This window comes from Rutilus rutilus, assembly GCF_951802725.1.
Source record: "Rutilus rutilus genome assembly, chromosome: 1".
In the NCBI taxonomy this organism is placed as follows: domain Eukaryota; kingdom Metazoa; phylum Chordata; class Actinopteri; order Cypriniformes; family Leuciscidae; genus Rutilus; species Rutilus rutilus.
Window position 1 is genome coordinate 64,879,438 of NC_140209.1, and position 20,017 is coordinate 64,899,454.

At 37.6% G+C, this 20,017-nt stretch overlaps 1 protein-coding gene across 1 annotated transcript; it reads right to left on the reverse strand.

Moving 5' to 3' along the window:
- Positions 1 to 5,759: 5,759 nt before the first annotated feature.
- LOC311305043 (ligand-gated cation channel ZACN-like) lies at positions 5,760 to 18,089 on the reverse strand (the record flags this gene model as incomplete). The annotated part of the gene is made up of 9 exons (XM_084432499.1): positions 5,760 to 6,150; positions 7,374 to 7,529; positions 9,842 to 10,052; positions 10,463 to 10,581; positions 13,481 to 13,650; positions 14,775 to 14,881; positions 16,470 to 16,514; positions 16,612 to 16,763; positions 17,723 to 18,089. 9 exons carry the CDS (start codon positions 18,087 to 18,089, stop codon positions 5,837 to 5,839), a joined length of 1,641 nt encoding a protein of 546 aa, XP_084288625.1. The 3' UTR covers positions 5,760 to 5,836.
- Between the last annotated feature and the right edge of the window lie 1,928 nt (positions 18,090 to 20,017).

Consider the following 20,017-nt stretch of genomic DNA (forward strand, 5'->3'; position numbering starts at 1 on the left):
AAAGAGAAACACAAGAACTACAACTGACTTCAGCCTTAGATGAAATCAACTGGGGCCAGTTGTTCAGAAAGTTTAATCTGGATCAGAATGATCTGGAAATCCCATGTTTTGCTATCCAGGATCAGGTAATCCATCTTACTTTTGTGCTGGTTTTTCAAAGCAAAATTGGATTGGATCACCCTGATCTGGATGTAAACTTTTTCTGATTACCAAATCTGGATTACTGGTGCTCTACGTAACCCCAAAAGGGACATAGTCATGTAAAAAATATGAGATGGGGAAAAAAAAATATTTCAATGCTTTTGCGCTCTCTCAGAAAAGTTTTGTATAGCGTTCACCAAACAAAAAATTGTGTTCGCTTGCAAAGATCTTTTGACTGGTTCACCTCTTATGATTGTGCCAATGTAGTTTAGAAACAGTGATAAAACACTTTGAATTAAATATAATATTTTTGTTTGATTTTTACAGCTGTTTGGGGATTATTTAATGGCGCCAAGATATCTTTTTTTACTTTACAGTAAGCTACCGAAAGGCTTAATATGTAGCCTAATGTATTACATTAACAGTTAAGATAATCAAAAGCAAAATAAAAATATGTGTGTGTGTATATTACATGATACAAATGTTGTATTTTTGACCAATTTTAAAGTTTTACTACATTTTCTTCCTGGAATCCACCTTGAAATCCTACCCCCTGTTGGGATCAGGATAATCCTGTTTTTTTGGATCAAAGTTAACCAAACCCTACTGACAAGTTTTGAACAACACAAACTAAAGGTTTGATCCAGATTAAAACTAGGATTGGATTGCGTGATCTAATCTGATTTCAGATTCCTTCTTTCCCTTTTGAACAACCCATTTTCAAGATTTGATCCAATCCGATAACCAAAATCCGATCATCTTACCTTTGAACAACTGGCCCCATGAGATAAAAGAAGACATTAAGGGGCTGTTTACACGACACCGTTTTCAACTAAAAACTTTTTATGCGTTTTGGCCGTTCGTTTACACGACTGGTGACTGAACACACAAACTTTTGAAAACGGTTTCAAAGCGCAAGTTTTTGAAAACAGTCTCCGTGTAAACAGCAAAAAAGCGAATCTCTGAAGACGATGACGTCATGCACATGCGTATTACATGTTCAGTCTATAGTGTTTCATTGCCATCTACTGGCCTGGCAGCAGAATACAGCGTTTTTAGCCATTTTTGCATATCCGTGTGAATGGGGATCGTTTTGACAATGGTGTCGTCTGCATACGTGGAAAGCTCAAAGGAAAAATTAAGCATATCATTGTCGTGTAAACTTACCCTAAATCTCTGAAGATCTCAGCAGAGTATTAAACAACTCCACAGCATTACCAGCTTTACTTATTAATAACCATTTTGGCTTTATTTCTGCCATTCATCTGCTTGTTCTTATAGAGAATTAACAGAGTTTTAGTTGTTGATTTATTAAATCAACTGTTCACCATTATGGTGATCAGTGTTTATTTTAGTTGGGCAGTTTGACTCTTGGCTTTTTATGTGAGTTTGTGGTTTTTGTAAACCGGTGTTTAACAAAATACATAATTTGTTGCAAAGGAAACCAGAAACATAGATGATCAGGTGCTGTAGCTTTTATCAAGTAGAATAAATCAAATCTTGTCCCTGACCAAAAGTGGTTATTTGTTATTAATAGACTATATTCACCAACAATACTTTCTTGCAACAGACCAGACACTCTAAATTTAGATTTTTAAATAGATATTGGCAAATTTTTTTAACACACATAGACATCAAGAATCAACAAATGAATCTCAACAATGGTGACATGCTTCATGCTGCAATGCATGCTGGGAGCCAAGAGTTTTATACTATGGTGGCTCCCAGCATGCATTGCAGCATGAAACATGTCACCATTGATTAGATTTATACAAGCGGGTAATCTATCGACCGGAAGTTGAAGCTGGCCACGTGCCGCCATCTTGTAGCAGAACTTCACCTGCTGTTAGCATTCCATTGACTCCCATTCATTTTGGCGTCACTTTGACAGCGAATAACTTTACATCTGAGGCGTTTAAAGATCCATTTGTCCATTATTTATTTCTAAAGAAACACGAAAATGAATAAAAGGCTCCATTACCTTGTATCTTACGTTATGGCCCCGTAGAAGCAGTTTTTGTAAAAATAGGCTAACGATTGCGTCATAACCACGCGACTCTCTGTCGCACAGTAGAGAGATTACCGTATGGACGGGAGGAGAAGCTTGTGGGCAATCGGGGGGACGTGGAGGCAAAATGACAAAGTAATTAATCAGAATACCTACTAAAAGTTTCTCCTGCTCCAAGCTCATGAACACCTCCTACTCACACTCTCCATCTCTGCAAGTTTCGGAAGGGAATGATTCAGATTTATCTTGGCACAGCTACTAGAAGACATACGTGTTGCTCACGTCATCAAGCTTAGTTTGAGTCTGCGTGTCAGGAACGGAAGTGCTAAAAAATCGCTAAAAATGGGCTTCACTTGTCTCAATTGAGTTCCAATGAGATGGCTCTGTCCACTTCTTATACTGTCTATGGATTTATATGCTGATTCTTGATGTCTGTGTGTCTAAAGATTTTCTTCCCAAAAATCAAATTCAGAATGTCTCATCTGTTGCAAGAAAGTATTATTGTTAAATTTAAGCTATTACAAAGAAATAACCACTTTTGTTCAGGGATAAGATTAGTGATTTATTCTTCTTTATGAATCTGAAAACTATTGTCACCGGGCCATCTTTGTTCCTGGTTCTCTTTGTACAAAATTATGTGCTTTGATAAACACTATTATAAAGACCACAAACTCACATTAAAATAGAAGAGTCAAACTGACCAACTAAAGCAGACACTGATCACCATAATGGTAACCAAACATTTTCGATAAAATATGAACATCTAAACCTCGGTTAATGCTCAATAAGAGCTTCTGTAGACGTCTGAAAGAAATAAAGTCAGTCTGGTTAGTAATAAGTGAAGCTGGTAATGCTGTTTGTGGAGTTGTTTAATCCTCCTCTGCTGAGATCTTCACAGATTTTGTCTTTTATCTTCAGTTGATTTCATCTAAGGCTGTGTCTGAAGTCAGCTGTAGTTCTCTTTCCTTCAGTGATTCTGCTTGTTAACAGCAGGTGTTAATCACTAATGCTCAATCATCACTTAATTAATCACTTAGTTATCTCATTAACTTTAACTCTGATTCAGTGTTACTTCAATATTTTGTAGAGTGGGACCAAATGTACTGTGAGCAGAGTCTGGGGATTTTGCTATGCACATTCTTAATCTTAATTTATACTACACTGTTTTATAGTAGTGTCAGGTCTCTGTTAAAGGAATATTTCACCTAAAAAACAAACAAACATGTATGCCTCCTCTGAATGCAAAAGGAGAAAATATGTCCCTATTAATTATAACTGCAAGGGGGGGAAAAACACTAGGTGATTCTTTGAAAAATTCTGTTTGTGTACCCAAAAGAAAGTCTCAAGTTTGGACCGACTCAAGGGTGAATCATGCTTTCACTGCAAATGCCAATAATGGCTCATTTGACAAACAGAGCCGATTCAAAGGAAAGATCAGAACAGGTGATTGATATTTGCTAACTCTTTATGTCAGTGAGTGCTTTTGCTGTGTATGATGATAATGAAGGGAACAATAGTGCATTTAATCGTGTTATGATAGCTGTCAACAACAGTCAGTCTTCTCAGATTACACATGCTTTTCTCTGTAAGAAAACATACAAATATATATATATGAAGAGTTCAGATGCAAAAGCCTCTAAGTGCCATCTGAAATTTTCTTCTAGAATGATCATTTTTATAAAGCTTGTATATTTAAAGGGATACTCCACTTTTTTCGGAAATATGCTCATTTTACAACTCCCCCAGAGGTAAACAGTTGAGTTTTACCGTTTTAGAATCCATTCAGCCGAACTCCGGGTCTGACGGTACCACTTTTAGCATAGCTTAGCACAGATCATTGATTCTGATGAGTCCAGTAGCATTTCTTTCAAAATGACCAAAGAGTTTCAATATTTTTCCTATTTAAAACTTGACTCTTCTGTAGTTAAACCGTGTACTAAGATCGACGGAAAATGAAAATTTGCGATTTTCTAAGCCTATATGACTAGGAACTACTCTCATTCCAGCGTAATAATCAAGGAACTGTGCGGCTGTACCATGGGTGCAGCAGGCGTAATGATATGACGCAGCGCCTGAAAATAGGTCTAATAGGTTAGACAAACTTAGTCCCGGTCACGTTGGAAGAAGTTACCGAGCTGGGGACTATTTTCAGGCGCTGCGTCATATCATTACGCCTGCTGCACCCATGGTACAGCCACACAGTTCCTTGATTATTACGCCGGAATGAGAGTAGTTCCTAGCCATATAGGCTTAGAAAATCGCAACTTTTCATTTTCCGACGATCTTGGTACACGGTTTAACTACAGAAGAGTCAAGTTTTAAATATTTAATATTTAAAAATATTTAAACTCTTTGGTCATTTTGAAAGAAATGCTACTGGACTCATCAGAATCAATGATCTGTGCTAAGCTATGCTAAAAGTGGTACCGTCAGACCCGGAGTTCGGCTGAATGGATTCTAAAACGGTAAAACTCAACTGTTTAACTCTGGGGGAGTTGTAAAATGAGCATATTTCCGAAAAAAGTGGAGTATCCCTTTAAGTTCAATAATTTCACTTAAATGGCAATGCAAATTACCTATTAATTGTCATTTAAGTGAAATTACTGAACTTAAATATACAAGCTTTATAAAAATGATCCTTCTAGAAGAAAATTTCAGATGGCACTTAGAGGCTTTTGCATCTGAACTCTTCATATATATATATATATATATATATATATATATATATATATATATATATATATATATATATATATATATATATAGGCTATATATAAAATGACTATAATACTATAATTAACTATAATATAGTCAAATTTACTATAATACTATAATTTACTATAATACTATAATTTACTACTAAAATGTGTGTGTATATATATATATATATATGTATATATATATATATATATATATATATATATATATATATATATATATATATATATATATAAAATTTACTATACTATAATAATTTACTATAATTTACTACTATATATACATGGACTGTGTACTAGCCAGGCTGTGGTTGGGATAGGAAAGGAGTTTTTGAAAGGAGTTCATGGAGAGAGTGGAAACAAAATCAAACAAAAAAGCTTTCTACTTCCACAACTAGTCTAATTAGACATCAAGACAATTACTTCCAACAAGCCCACCAGAAACCAGGGTCATAACAGCACACAAGATTTTAAGAGAGACCGCTTTATATAATTAAAGACACCAACAATTACCCTGCTAGTTACCAGTCTTCTTTTAGCAATTCTGTCATTTATTTGGAATAACATGCACTGATAAATCATCCACAACATACAATTTAGATTTTAATTACATCATTAGTACATTGTGTAGTCACATATCACAATATTTCCTCATGCCAGTTTAGATTAAGACACATTAATAATAGTTTTAAGAGATCATCAAAATAATATATTTGTATTATTTGTTTACAATTCATGCTTCTATCTTTGAATATAGTGGTTTAATACAATTAAAACGGCATCTCATCTCATATAGCATGCACTAAGTTTACTTATAGAATTACAAGTTATGCTATCTTGTGTGGTTTGCCTTGTATTCATTCATCCCCGAGCTTTTTAAATGCGTAATATATGAACTTATTACGATCATTGCCAGTTTTCTACAGATGACGTGCAGCAAACAGAGCAGATCTGAGAAGTTCTGTTCAAACTACGGCGAAGTGGTGGAGGTCGTGTCTGTGTCCGAGTAGTCAAAGTTGTCATCTCCTTGGTTAGAATTATCCCAGAAGTTTAGATTATTAACCTTACAAATATCTGTCCGGGTGATGCTAATAAGGATTATGACATAAAGTATGTAGATGCTTAGAAAAAAGCCAAAGCAGAATCGGTCTAGGCGGTAAGCAAAGGCCACTTTACTACTTTTCTCCTCTTCTCCTTTATCCAAGTTCTCCAAAAGGTTCACTATTCTCTGGAGTGAAGCCCCCTCTGCCAGATCACCAGACTTTGGTGTAATCACACCTGTATCTGTAAATGCATACCACATTATTCATGTTATTGCAATGTTAACCTAATAGAGCTTCAGTTAAAGATGTTGCGTTTCATTTCTGTCATCAAAAGGAGTTGAAAAAATTATTCACTAAACATTTGCGGCACTTTTGCAGTAAACACAGTTTGGTTTGATAAAGTCCTGTCTTAAAGTTGCCTTAAAGAGCTAGTCGCATGTTATTTTTGTGTGATTTGAGCAGAATAAGCACAATTCATGATTGCTGTTAGATTTGAATCCTGATACTGAAAAATAATAGTGTCAACCAATTATGCAGATTTCGGTCAATTTCTCCATTTTAATAGATAAAAGCTTTATTAGCATATAAAAGGTGGATCGATATGCATTGCTGTTAGATGAATTCATTTTTAATGCTGAATATCCCGTTTTGCCCAGAAACAGGACAAATTACAAGAGCAAAATGGGTTGCAAATGTTGACTTCAAGCCAGGATAGGAGAAAGTCGGCATGAAACAGAAGTTGCGAGAGTCTTTTCTTCCCTATTGTGACGTATATCTGAGTGAAACGGCTTCTCAAATGAGAACAAATGCAGGGCGGGGCTTGATTTTGTCCATGTGTAATTGATTGGATAGTTTGATGGGTGTGGTTTGCTATTGCAGTGATGTCATATGAGTGACAGGTTGCCCCGCCCTCGAGCCAGTTAACAAGAAAAAACTGACAATTCTTGTTTTGTTTTTTTATGGAATATTGCAGTATTTATAATAAACAATCAGGGCCGTGCACAGACATTTTGTTGGGGTATCCCTCTAATAATTATTTATATAAAAAAAAAAAAGTAAAGTTGCATATTGTTGAACATCTTTTAATTAATTACACTATTTAACACTATAGGGCTGTTATACCAGTTAAATGACAGCAGTATCCATTGATCCATTTACACTGCAGTTACAGTTGCCTATATAATGTAAATATAGAAATATGAAATGCAGGAAAAAAAAATGAAATGATACTGTATGAAACTAAAACCGCCAGTATGCGGCAGCAAGTGGTAATAAGTGAATCATAGAATCATTAATTCAACCGATTTGTTCAAACCAGCCGATTCATTGATGAATGAAGCAAGTGAATGTGCTTTATACTGATTTAGCATTTTTGCTTTTTGCAGTTAATTTTGCATAAACTGACTTTATGATTTTTTTTTTATGAAGCTTTCATGAGCCTTTGTGTTTCCGGTCATCCCTTACCTTTCTCCTGATCCAGGCTGTCATGTTGTGTTTTGCTGTTCTTGGCGGAGCGTCGTCTACACAGAAGGAAGCTGTCCTCTACAGACAGACGCGTCAACACTATAGACACCAGCATACTCGCAACCAGACACACCAGACAGAAGCTGAAGTGATAGTCTTCAGAGGAGGAAACAGAGAACATGCCATTCACATCATCATCTAATACTAGTCTATCAAAAGAATGCCTTTATGCCTTTAAGTATGCTGTAATGCTTTATGTAAATTTCTCATAAATGCAGGGTGGAAAAAAGGTCAGATCTTCATAATGTACAGTCAAACCAAAAATTATTCCGACACCAGATATATATATATTTTTACTAGTGTGTGTAGGACACTATAGTTCATTTATGTAAGTGAGGAGAGCAAAATAAAGTAAACTGTGAAATATTATACCCAAAAACTCTTCATACTAGTAACATTTATACAAAATTGGGACCAAAAGTTATTCGGACACTTTGACCTGATCATGTTTTGCTGAAGTGTTTTTTCTTTAATTGCTAATGCTCTTTTTACACACAGACTGAACAAAATGAAGCATTGCTTGGTAACTGGTTGATCTAAACTGGTATTATCTAATTGTGTAGTTAAATTTAACAGCTGACAGATATTCAACATAATTCATCTGTGAGACAGTCTAACAGAAGGACGGACAAAACCAGTGAAATATCAACTGATTCTGAGTCATATTTTAGTACCATTTTCTAAACTACAGCGAATAAACTCTGATAATGTGAGAAATGTTGAAGGTGTCTGAATACATATTGGTTTGACTATCATTTTACTGTTATCTCTGTAAAGTTGCTTTGAAACAATCTGTATTTAATAAAGAAAGCGCTATATAAATAAAGGAGACTTGACTTGATCAATGCTTTTCATTAGGATCTAACATTAGGACTAAACAGTATCACTTTACATCACTACAGTATAACTTTACAAACATATACCATAGAAGTAAAATAATGGCAAATGTCTTTGAAACAAAAAAGCTTGTTGAATTGCACTACATTAAACCCTGCTTGCATTTCAATGCATTGTATTATGGGCTTGGGTTTTTATGGGCTGAAATTCAACATGGTTGTATATTTAAGCTGTGAATATTTCAATTAAAAATATTTGACACACATTTTCATTATTAAAAAAATTCAATAATCCATATTCACCTTTCAGATTTCACTTCCAAAATATTCATTCTGTTTAAAAATACAACCTTATAATATTCGACAGGCAATTTTCGGTCCATTTCATTTCGCTTTACAAATTAGCTTCCACAAATTCAGTGGTTCAGAATTCGACCGAAAATTCACCATTTCACATCCGGGAACTACAGGAATAGCAGTAGATTACCTACACTGTAAAAACACTCCCAAATCAAAAATTTCAATTGACCGATAACATCTAAATTTTTCAATTGGCCCAAGTAAAATTATGTTAATTCTAAAATTAAATGTACAGATTTTCACTTGGGCCAATTGAAAAATTTAGATGTTATCGGTCAATTGAAATTTTTGATTGGGGAGTGTTACAAATTTTTTACAGTGTATTCATAATCGCCAATGCAAGGCGATAGACAATGCATAGACATATGCATGAAATAATGCATAGACAATGCATGAAGATGCAAGCAGGGTTAAAGGATTAGTTCACCTCAAAATGAAAATTTCCTGATAATTTACTCGCCTCAATGCCATCCAAGATGTTCATGTCTTTCTTTCTTCAGTGGAAAAGAAATTAGGTAAAATAATAATAATAATAAATTAAAAGAAAGATTTTGAAAGATTTTTTTAACGATTTTGAATTTGGCAGAGAAAATGAGATGGAATTTTTCGCCTTTCCCTACCTTTTTGAACCGGAGTACACAGACAAATAACTTAGAAAGATGACATGACGCGTGACCTTTCCAACGTGATGATGCAATGCGTCGCAGACCAGCACAAGACAAACAATTGTGGTTAAAAAGTATACACTTTTTTTTTTTTTATTAAATGACAGATCGTTTCTAGATAAGACCCCATTCCTCAGCTGGGATCGTGCAGAGCCCTTTGAAGCTCTTCAGAGCCCTTTGAAACTGCATTGATTTGAACTTCAACATTCTGGTTGCCATTGAAGTCCATTGTGTGGAGAAAAATCATGAAATGTTTTCCTCAAAATTTTTTATTTCTTTTCCACTGAAGAAAGAAAGACATGGACATCTTGGATGGCAATGGGGTGAGTAAATTATCAGGAAAATATTCATTTTGAGGTGAACTAATCCTTTAATGCAATGCATTTCTCTTTTTTTTTCATTCTTTTTTTCAGTTATTGCAATTCAACACGCTTTTTTATTTCAATTACATTTAGCATTAATTTTAATCCATAATACCACCAAAAAACTGTGTTTTGTTTAAAATGGAGCAGATTTTCTCTCTCTTTCTCTCTGTTGTTTCACTTACGGAGGAGAGGGCTGCAGTTGCCCCCGTTGGGCAGGTGTTCGTTGAGTATGAGGAGGAACATGGTGAAGCTCAGGACCAAGGTGACCTTAAAAGAGTTGCGTTCTCCTCCTTCAAATGGCAGAGCAAAGCTCACCAGGTCAGCCAGCATTACTAATGCGCTGGGTAGGATCAGGGTCACAATAGCACTAAAGGAGTTAATAGACAATTCGACCTGTTCAAAGACCAAAAGACATTCATTAACAAACAATTATAGGTTAATTTCTTCACTTCACAAGCTAAACCATTACTATCTGTTTCTTGGCATCCCAATAGCTGATTTTTAAGTGTAACTTTAAAAATAAAAAATAAAGGTAACAAAAGTTTTTTGCAGCGTGTTTGTTGAGGGGTTGATATATGATATCAGTTTACATGATTCTATGTTTTTATTAGCATTTTAAATTATGTAGATTACTATTAATAATCATATTAATAATATAATACTATATTAATTTTAATAATTCATTAAAGCTCGCTGAGTGACCCCTAAGGATAACATTTGCTTTGAGGGTCCAAGGTAACACTGACAAACTCTCTAAACTCAATACTCTTGATACGAGGGTTAGAATTGAATAATTAATTTACTTCGAGATAAACTCGCTCTGATGGATCCACAATTTTGGTGACGTTCAAAGCCTGCCATTCTCCTCCCGAACTGGGAACCAAAGACACATCATCAGAAATCTGGAGTTTGAGCTCACAAGCTAGATCAAACAAACAAGAGGACATATTCATTATAAATATACAGTGGGTACGGAAAGTATTCAGACCCCCTTAAATGTTTCACTCTTTGTTATATTGCAGCCATTTGATAAAATCATTTAAGTTCTTTTTTTTCCCCTCATTATTGTACACACAGCACCCCATATTGACAGAAAAACACAGAATTGTTGACATTTTTGCACATTTATTAACCCTCTGGGGTCCTTCGTTTAACAGTCACACTCAGGACCTTCGGGTCCAAATGGACCCGGAGGGCGGGATTAATATATATATATAAAAAATCTTTTTTTTTTTTTTTACTTGTTTTTTATAATATTTTTTCTTTTCTTTTTTGGTGTTTTGAGATAATTTTATGATTTTAATTAATATTTATTCAATAATTATGACCCATTTTTTCCCATTGAATATAATAGACATTTTTTATATATTTTTATTTTTATTTATTTTTTATTAAAAAAAAATGTGTGTGTGTGTGTGTGGTTTTTTTTTGTACTCTTGATGTTTTAGAGATTCACCCCTTCACTGTTAAATCCTTTTTTTCTGCATCCTGGCTGATTTGTAGATTGTATGCACAAAAAAATTCTGTGTTTTCATATTTTTGACAATTTCCCATTCATTTCCTATGGGGCTAATTTTTGACCAAAGAGCAGAAGTGTGACGTGCTTGGATCATGACCCCAATATTTTTTTGGTGTTCACATACCTAATACCATAAAAGTCACCAAGTTTCGGAAAATTCCGATGAAGCTGTGATTTTTAAAAATTCAAAACAGATTTTTGTAATCTGAATTGATTAGTGTGTATGTGTATAAAAGTGTGTTTGTGTGTGTGTGTGTGTGTGTGTGTGTGTGGATGTGTCTGTTTTGCACTCTTGATGTTTTATAGATTAACCCCTTCACTGTTGTGTGCTTTTTTTCTGGATCGTGGCTGATTTGTAGATTGTACGCACAAAAAAACTCTGCATTTTCACATTTTTGCCAATTTCCCATTCATTTCCTATGGCGGGTCCATTTGGACCTGAAGGTCCTGAGTGTGACTATTTTTTTTACAACCACTTAGACTATTCAAATCCTGTCCCCAATTTTTTTGGGTGTTCATATACCAAGTACCAACAAAGTCACCAAATCTCGGACCATTCCAATGAAGCTATGATTTTTAACATTTTTTTATTTAAACGCTTCGGGTCCATTTGGACCCGAAGGACCCCAGAGGGTTAAAAAAGAAAAACTGAAATATCACATAGTCCTAAGTATTCAGACCCTTTGCTGTGACACTCATATATTTAACTCAGGTGCTGTCCATTTCTTCTGATCATCCTTGAGATGGTTCTACACCTTCATTTGAGTCCAGCTGTGTTTGATTATACTGATTGGACTTGATTAGGAAAGCCACACACCTGTCTATATAAGACCTTACAGCTCACAGTGCATGTCAGAGCAAATGAGAATCATGAGGTCAAAAGGAACTGCCTGAAGAGCTCAGAGACAGAATTGTGGCAAGGCACAGATCTGGCCAAGGTTACAAAAAAATTCTGCTGCACTTAAGGTTCCTAAGAGAACAGTGGCCTCCATAATCCTTAAATGGAAGACGTTTGGGACGACCAGAACCCTTCCTAGAGCTGGCCGTCCGGCCAAACTGAGCTATCGGGGGAGAAGAGCCTTGGTGAGAGAGGTAAAGAAGAACCCAAAGATCACTGTGGCTGAGCTCCAGAGATGCAGTCGGGAGATGGGAGAAAGTTGTAGTAAGTCAACCATCACTACAGCCATCCACCAGTCGGGGCTTTATGGCAGAGTGGCCCGACGGAAGCCTCTCCTCAGTGCAAGACACATGAAAGCACACCTGAAGGACTCCAAGATGGTGATAAATAAGATTCTCTGGTCTGATGAGACCAAGAACTTTTTGGCCTTAATTCTAAGCGGTATGTGTGGAGAAAACCAGGCACTGCTCATCACCTGTCCAATACAGTCTCAACAGTGAAGCATGGTGGTGGCAGCATCATGCTGTGGGGGTGTTTTTCAGCTGCAGGGACAGGACGACTGGTTGCAATCGAGCGACAGATGAATGCGGCCAAGTACAGGGATATCCTGGACGAAAACCTTCTCCAGAGTGCTCTGGACCTCAGACTGGGCCAAAGGTTCACCTTCCAACAAGACAATGACCCTAAGCACACAGCTAAAATAACGAAGGAGTGGCTTCACAACAACTCCGTGACTGTTCTTGTATGGCCCAGCCAGAGCCCTGACTTTAACCCAATTGAGCATCTCTGGAGAGATCTGAAAATGGCTGTCCACCAACGTTTACCATCCAACCTGACAGAACTGGAGAGGATCTGCAAGGAGGAATGGCAGAGGATACCCAAACCCAGTTGTGAAAAACTTGTTGCATCTTTCCAAAAAAGACTTATGGCTGTATTAGATCAAAAGGGTGCTTCTACTAAATACTGAGCAAAGGGTCTGAATACTTAGGACCATGTGATATTTCAGTTTTTCTTTTTTAATAAATGTGCAAAAATGTCAACAATTCTGTGTTTTTCTGTCAATATGGGGTGCTGTGTGTACAATAATGAAAAAAAAAAAAAAAACACTTAAATGATTTTAGCAAATGGCTGCAATATAACAAAGAGTGAAAAATTTAAGGGGGTCTGAATACTCTCCGTACCCACTGTAACTCCCACCGGGGCCATTGACTAAAGAGCTGCAGATACACCTTAATCAGCCCATGAGATATTTAAATTAAGTCACTGTCATTCTTATCAATGCAAACATGTCTCCTTTCTAAGTAAACTAGGCTACTATAGACCATATTTACATAACTCTATGTGCTTGGGGCAAATCATGGAAAGGCAGGCACATAATACACTTCCCAACAATTATTTTCTTACATTTCTGGCTCCATCCATTGATGGCCACAGGACACTCTCCAGTCACAAAGGGGTAGCTGAACAGGTTGATTTCACAGCTCACCGTCGCGAACAAAACCACCGCATGGGTCACCATCCCATCCCTCCTCACCTGCACGTCCTTAGTGTACGGCTCCACGGTCGCATCGACTCTGAGAGCGTAGGGAGAGAGAGAGATTATGGCATCTTAACTGCGACAGAAATCAACCAGGGCTTATCTCACATTTAAGATTTTAAAACCCTCAAGAGGTAACCATCATCATCTGATCTCACTTCACTTTAGCTTTCTTTGATGTTGCAAATGTGTTTAATAAACACATTGTCACAACAGTAAAAAAAAGTATAAAAGATAAAAAAGAGTTAAGAGCCCAACTAATGGAAACACTGATCACCATTATGGTGACGTTAAATTAAACACATTATAGTTAAACCCCTGTTAATTAACTTCTGTAGACGTCTGACAGAAATAAAGTCAGTCTGGTTAGTAATAAGTGAAGCTGGTAATGCTGTTTGTGGAGTTGTTTAATCCTCCTCTGCTGAGATCTTCACAGATTTAATGTCTTCTTTTCTCTTCAGTTGTTTTAATCTAAGGCTGTTTCTGAAGTCAGTTGTAGTTCTTGTGTTTCTGCTCGTCTCTTTTTCTGTTCTCTTCTTTCCTTCAGTGATTCTGCTTGTTAACTGCTTATTAAGGCTGAGATGACTCCATATTTAATATGCACAGATTCTGTGGCTCAGATAAGGTCCAGGTCTGGTTTATTTCTTTGCTCTTGGCTGACATGTGGCATTGCTATGGCCTGCTTATGGCCCAGATCTGGCAAACAGGAGTGGTCCACCCAAGTGCCATCATTTGACGCTGCATGTGGGCCAGATCATCATTCCACATGTGCCAGATGTGGGCCGGATAATATGGGCGAAACAATTTTGCTCTGTGGGATAACGCCACAGAATATTGTTTCTAAATATGGTGGCAAAAGATATCTGCCATCTAACACTTGATATATTTCCAAATACTATATTCCAGGCCATGTTGATGAATGTGGAGCTCAGTGTCTCTTAACCCAAAACTGGTATGATTTCATAGCTATCAGCCATAGTTGTTCAGACTGAAAATGTATTTCATGCCTCTTAATAATAAAGTAAATTTCGGACATTTTATCTCAACCATGCCAGAACTGAAGTCAGTACTGAATCAATCACTGAATGTGTTCTCTCCAACCTTATCATTATAACATGTCATTTATTAGAATATGTGCCATAAGTCTTGAGTTCAACTCACGCATTGTCCAAAACTATCCCAGGAATCCATATTTTATCAACAGGTAAAATAATTGTTGGAAATCTATATCTCTCCTGCATCCATCCAAGATCAGGGTCCATCCATTCCTGTTGGGCAGAAAATTTGTCCAAAAGTTTTAGTGAAATAAACAGCCTCTCATTTTGTTTTACAATATAACACAGCTCTTTGAAATGCTTGATTCTGATTGGTCAATTACAGCATGCTACAGTACATATTTCTTAAATTATTTATTTACTTTGCAAGTAGCTGCATAACAATGGGGATACTCAATTAGTACGGGGATACAACATTTTTTTGGCCGATACCTATAATTCTTTATATTTGAAAACCGATAACCGATATATTGGCTGATAATTCTAAATCCAAATTAACATATCATTTTTGAGAGCCTGATTACAAAACAAAAGTCTCACCATTAACAGCCATGTCCCGAACATACAATTATAACGTTCTCATTATAATTTAATGTAGCCGATATGACAGACTTCATAGCAAAATCCCCAGCATTAAATTAACACTACTCAGTGTTTATATAATCCACACTCTCAGAGTGTTATAAGTTAAGTTAATGAGATAATTAAGTGATTAACTGAGTGATGATTGAGCAGTATTGAAGACACCTGGGCCCGGTTTTTCAAAAGGTTTAATCCGGATAAAATTGATCCGGATTTAGTAATCCTTTTTTTTGCGATCCGTGATCACGTAATCCAGCTTACTTTTGAGCCAGTTTTTCAAAGCAACATCGGATTGGATCAATCTGATCCGGATAGGAACTTTTCAGGATCACCAAATCCTGTTTACTAGAGCCTTAAATGGAACCAACAGTGTAGCCTACTGGCTTAGCAAAGAACAGCAGTTGGCAAAATACCGGTGGCCACAAATAACCGTTGTTTATTTTAATTTTAAGAAACAGAAACACTGTAATAAACAGAAACATTTTACTTTCCTTATTTTGTTATAATGTTAAATTGTAGATTTTGTTGTTCTACCATATCTCATTAGATGTGACATGCTTCATATATGCTTAAAATATGAAGAAATGTATATATCATCAGTAAACATTGATTTTGTGATCATTCACTTAAAAAAAAAAACCTCTCTGGTTTTATTTGTTTCGAAAAATCACAACTGAATCCACCCTTCTGATGGGATCAGGATAATCCTGTTTTTTTGGAACAAATAGATCCTAATCCGAGTTCAAAGTTCTGAAAAACCCAAAGGGCAGGTTTGATCCAGATCAAATTTAAGATCGGATTACATGATCTGATCTTAGTTCAGAATCCCTCTTTTGCTTTTGAAAAACCCATTTCCAAGATTTGATCCAATCCGTGATCCAAAATCCCACTGGATTACTTTTGAAAAACTGGGCCCTGATGTTAACAAGCAGAATCACTGAAGGAGAAAATCACAAATTGTAAGTCACCATTATGGAGATCAGTGTCTGCTTTTGTTGGGCTCTTGACCCTTACATTTTTAACTTTAGGTTTAGTTTGGCTGCTGTAATTCAGTTATAACAGACAGATTTTCAGACCAGGTTTCAGTTGGTCAATGGCGCAGTCTTTTTCTATTACCTCAGCATAGCAACGCGCCAACAATGTGCCAGAACACACCTCGTTTTCAGACCAGCACACTAAGATCTTGAAATGAACTACTAATGCTACAAGAACTACTCACCATATTTATCTTGATACGGCTGGTCATTTCCATGCCCTTTGTATCCTAAGAAATGGTGACAGAATTATGAGATACAGTTGTTATGCAAGTATATTTGTGCTTTTCAAACATAGGAGATCAACAGGACAAACGTGAAACTCACGAAAGACAACATCTGATATTGTATGGAAGTGATGTTTACTACGATGGTACAGTTATCGTTCTGTGGCGCGCTGAACAGTTCTTTATCAACCCGATCGTTCGCCAGACAGCGTCGGTCACAGGCGGCCACTGTGGAGTTACCAGCAGCGAACACTATAGGACCAGACAAACATGTTATCAGCCACAGGAAAATGAGGGAGTTCACTCATTTAGACATGCAAAAAGAGAACAAAAAGAAATTGTAGGATTCTGCACTATTTCTGTCCCTGTAATCAGATAAGAAAATTTGTGACAATGAGCCTGTTACTAAAAGCCTTGTTCAGACTGTCAATCCAAATCCATTTTTGCACATTTCCGATTGGAATCCGATCCTATATAGCTAGTGTTAACAGCAACAACAACAAAAAACAAAACAAAACATGAAACACAATCGAAATACGATGAAATCCGTTTCAAGCTACATCCATATGTGGTTTGAAATCCTTGTTTGTTCAGACTGTCTGGCCAAATCCGATTTAATGCATATCCGATTGGAATTAGCAAGTGTGAATGGCAAAAAAAAAAAATCACATGTGGTTTGAAATCCTATTTAAATCACATTTCTGGAAATCCGTTACTGTCTCACTGCTCTTATAATTTCACATACCTCTTTTGCCTATGTGTCACTTCTTCACGCCACGTAAAACATAAACATGTCAGCGTAGTAACCATGCTGAAAGTTATTGTAGAAACATGGTTGTGTTGTTGAGAAGTGCAGGTTAAGTGGAAAACGTCTAGGTTACGACTGTAACCTCTGTTCCCTGAGAACAGGGAACGAGACACTGTGTCGATTGACGCTTTGGGGAACGCCTCAGGCGCCACAGGTGTCTGAAATCACAATCAAATCACAGCAATCACACTGACCGGCGACAGCTGCTGACATCATTAACGTACCACCTGGAAGTATATAAGGACGCCTTGCACAAATGAGAATCACCTTTTCGTCTGAAGGGACTGTTTGGCAGGCAAGCCCCGAGGCATGGCGAAAGACCCTACCCTCGTGCATATCCATGAGTGTTTTGGCCTGGTAGACCTGTAACAACGCCATGGCATGCAGAGAGGAAGCAGCTTGCCCGCAAGCTCTATAAACTCCGTCTGTAAGAACAGACGAAAACTCACAGGCCATAGAGGGGAAACGAGGCTCCTCCGAGCCAGATGCAGCAGGTGTGGCGCGACAGACCGCTCCATTGGAGGAACAGCCATGTAACCTCTCACTGCTCCTCCTTCAAGTGTAGTGAGGGGGGAGAAACTATCCAGATCGTTTCCAGCAGTAAAAGGTGCCATCCATGATCTAGTCAGCTCTCCATGCACCTCGGGAAAGAAAGGCACTGGGGCGGCGGGCTGAGAACCAGCACGGAAACCAATCATCAAACTGCGACTGAGCGGGACACGCAGAGGGTTCCACTCGAGCCCGACAGCTGCGGCAGCCCGTTTCAGCATAGCTGATAACTGTACATCCGACTCAGGCAACGTTGTACAACGCAGCTGCGTCATCATCTCCAGAGCCCAGCTCACCCTCTGATATTGCAATCGGCATCCTATCCTCCTGGGGAACCTCTGGCCAGTCCATTACAGACAGGCCAGCGCGCTCAACAAAGGAATCCATTGGTATCGGTGTGATGGAATCGTGAGGAGTCCACAGGGAATGGTTACCGGGCAGAACCTTCATCACTATCCTACGATCACCCAAATTACACGGCACCCGAGGGTGGGGTGTAGAAATGGGGACTCCATCTTCGCAGACGAAGGCGAGTCTAGATCTCAACAACGAGACCACAATGAGAACACAAACTATCCACAAAAGCTGCTTCAGTGTGCTGTGACCCCTAACACGTGATGCAACAATTGTGACCGTCACAGGGGGACAGGGAACGACCGCATCAAGAAACACACAGATGAAGATGAATGACATCTTGAAAAAGACAAAACGCACCCGTGTTGCTCTTTCAGGACATAAACGCTCTCACCAGTGCCGGAGCACACAGGGCAATGATCGCGGCAACACTGACAGGGATGGTGCAACCTGTACCAGTGAAGCACTCACTCTCTTCGCCCTCAACCGGCCGTCAGACAAACAAACACAAACAGAGATTTGCTTTGCTGTTAAAACAGCAGTTGAGAGCTTAGAAAGCTCGCGATCACCGCTGTCACGCGCTGTAAACACCAGCACCGGAAAAGACTTCCTGAAGAAGCACGGACACACTCGCTCGTTGTAATACAACACACTATTCAGAGACATCGACATTCAGCAATCAGCTCCGAAGCGAAAGACAAGTGGTACGTGCATCCGCTTCCGTATTTATACCCGCGCTGCGGGGCGGAGCGTGAGATGCAAATCTCGCACGCCAATGCGCTTTGGCTCGTTTTTACAATACTCGAAGATGACAGGCTCCCTAGCGTGATCCCAATCAGTCGACATGTCGACTACGTTGAACGTGCCCGACTGAAAGGGAACTTGGACTTAAAAAATTCTAAGACATTTTTCTTCCAGTTAAATTTTAAATTATTTAAATTATTACTTATGCTGATAAAAACATTTGTACTGAAAAAACTCTGTATTCATCTATTAAAATCAAGCTCATCCTTTTGAGAAGGCTTATTTATCACTTGAGTAATAAATATAAGCACATTTAAATCACAAAATGATTTGTTTTAAATGGAGAGTAAAACATTTAAGTGTTTTAAATGGAGAGTTTACCAAGTGGAGATGAACAGAGGAGGAGCAGCAAAGAGATCCTGCGCTGAAGAACCATTTCAGCTCCTCCAAACAACAACAAAAATAAGCAATTACACTTTCTTTTAGCTGAATCCATTTTTAAAAGAATGTAAAACTGATAACATTTACCTTTTGGTAGCAAATGCTGAAAAATTAGGAAACTTGGATCAGATTCCGACAAACTTCACCCGTGACATTTTAGAGTTTCTGAGGGAAACGAGGACATTTGGCTCTTTTAAAGGGCCACAGCTCTTTGAATATGACATGCAATGTTGTTACGTAAAGCAAACCTGAAATGTTAATTAAATTTGATCCTATATTTTGTGTAAGCTTGTCTTGTTGTAGGACTATAGATAATGAGATTTTTTAAAGATCTCAGCATTCATTTCATTGTTAAACATCACAACAGAGCAGTAATTACTTGCAGGGCTTTGACCCGTCGCAAAGTCAAACAGGAGGCCGATCTAAAGTGCTTCACAAAGGCACAGGACAAGACCATGAGGACAATCACTGCACATTAGCAAACAATATGGGCTTTAATTACGTTTGATGGCATAGAGGGAGACAACTAGATTTTTAAAAGAATAGCCTCACATTTCATTGTCCTTAAGGCCAACGCAGCTATATCATATTGTTTTCACAATGAAAGCTC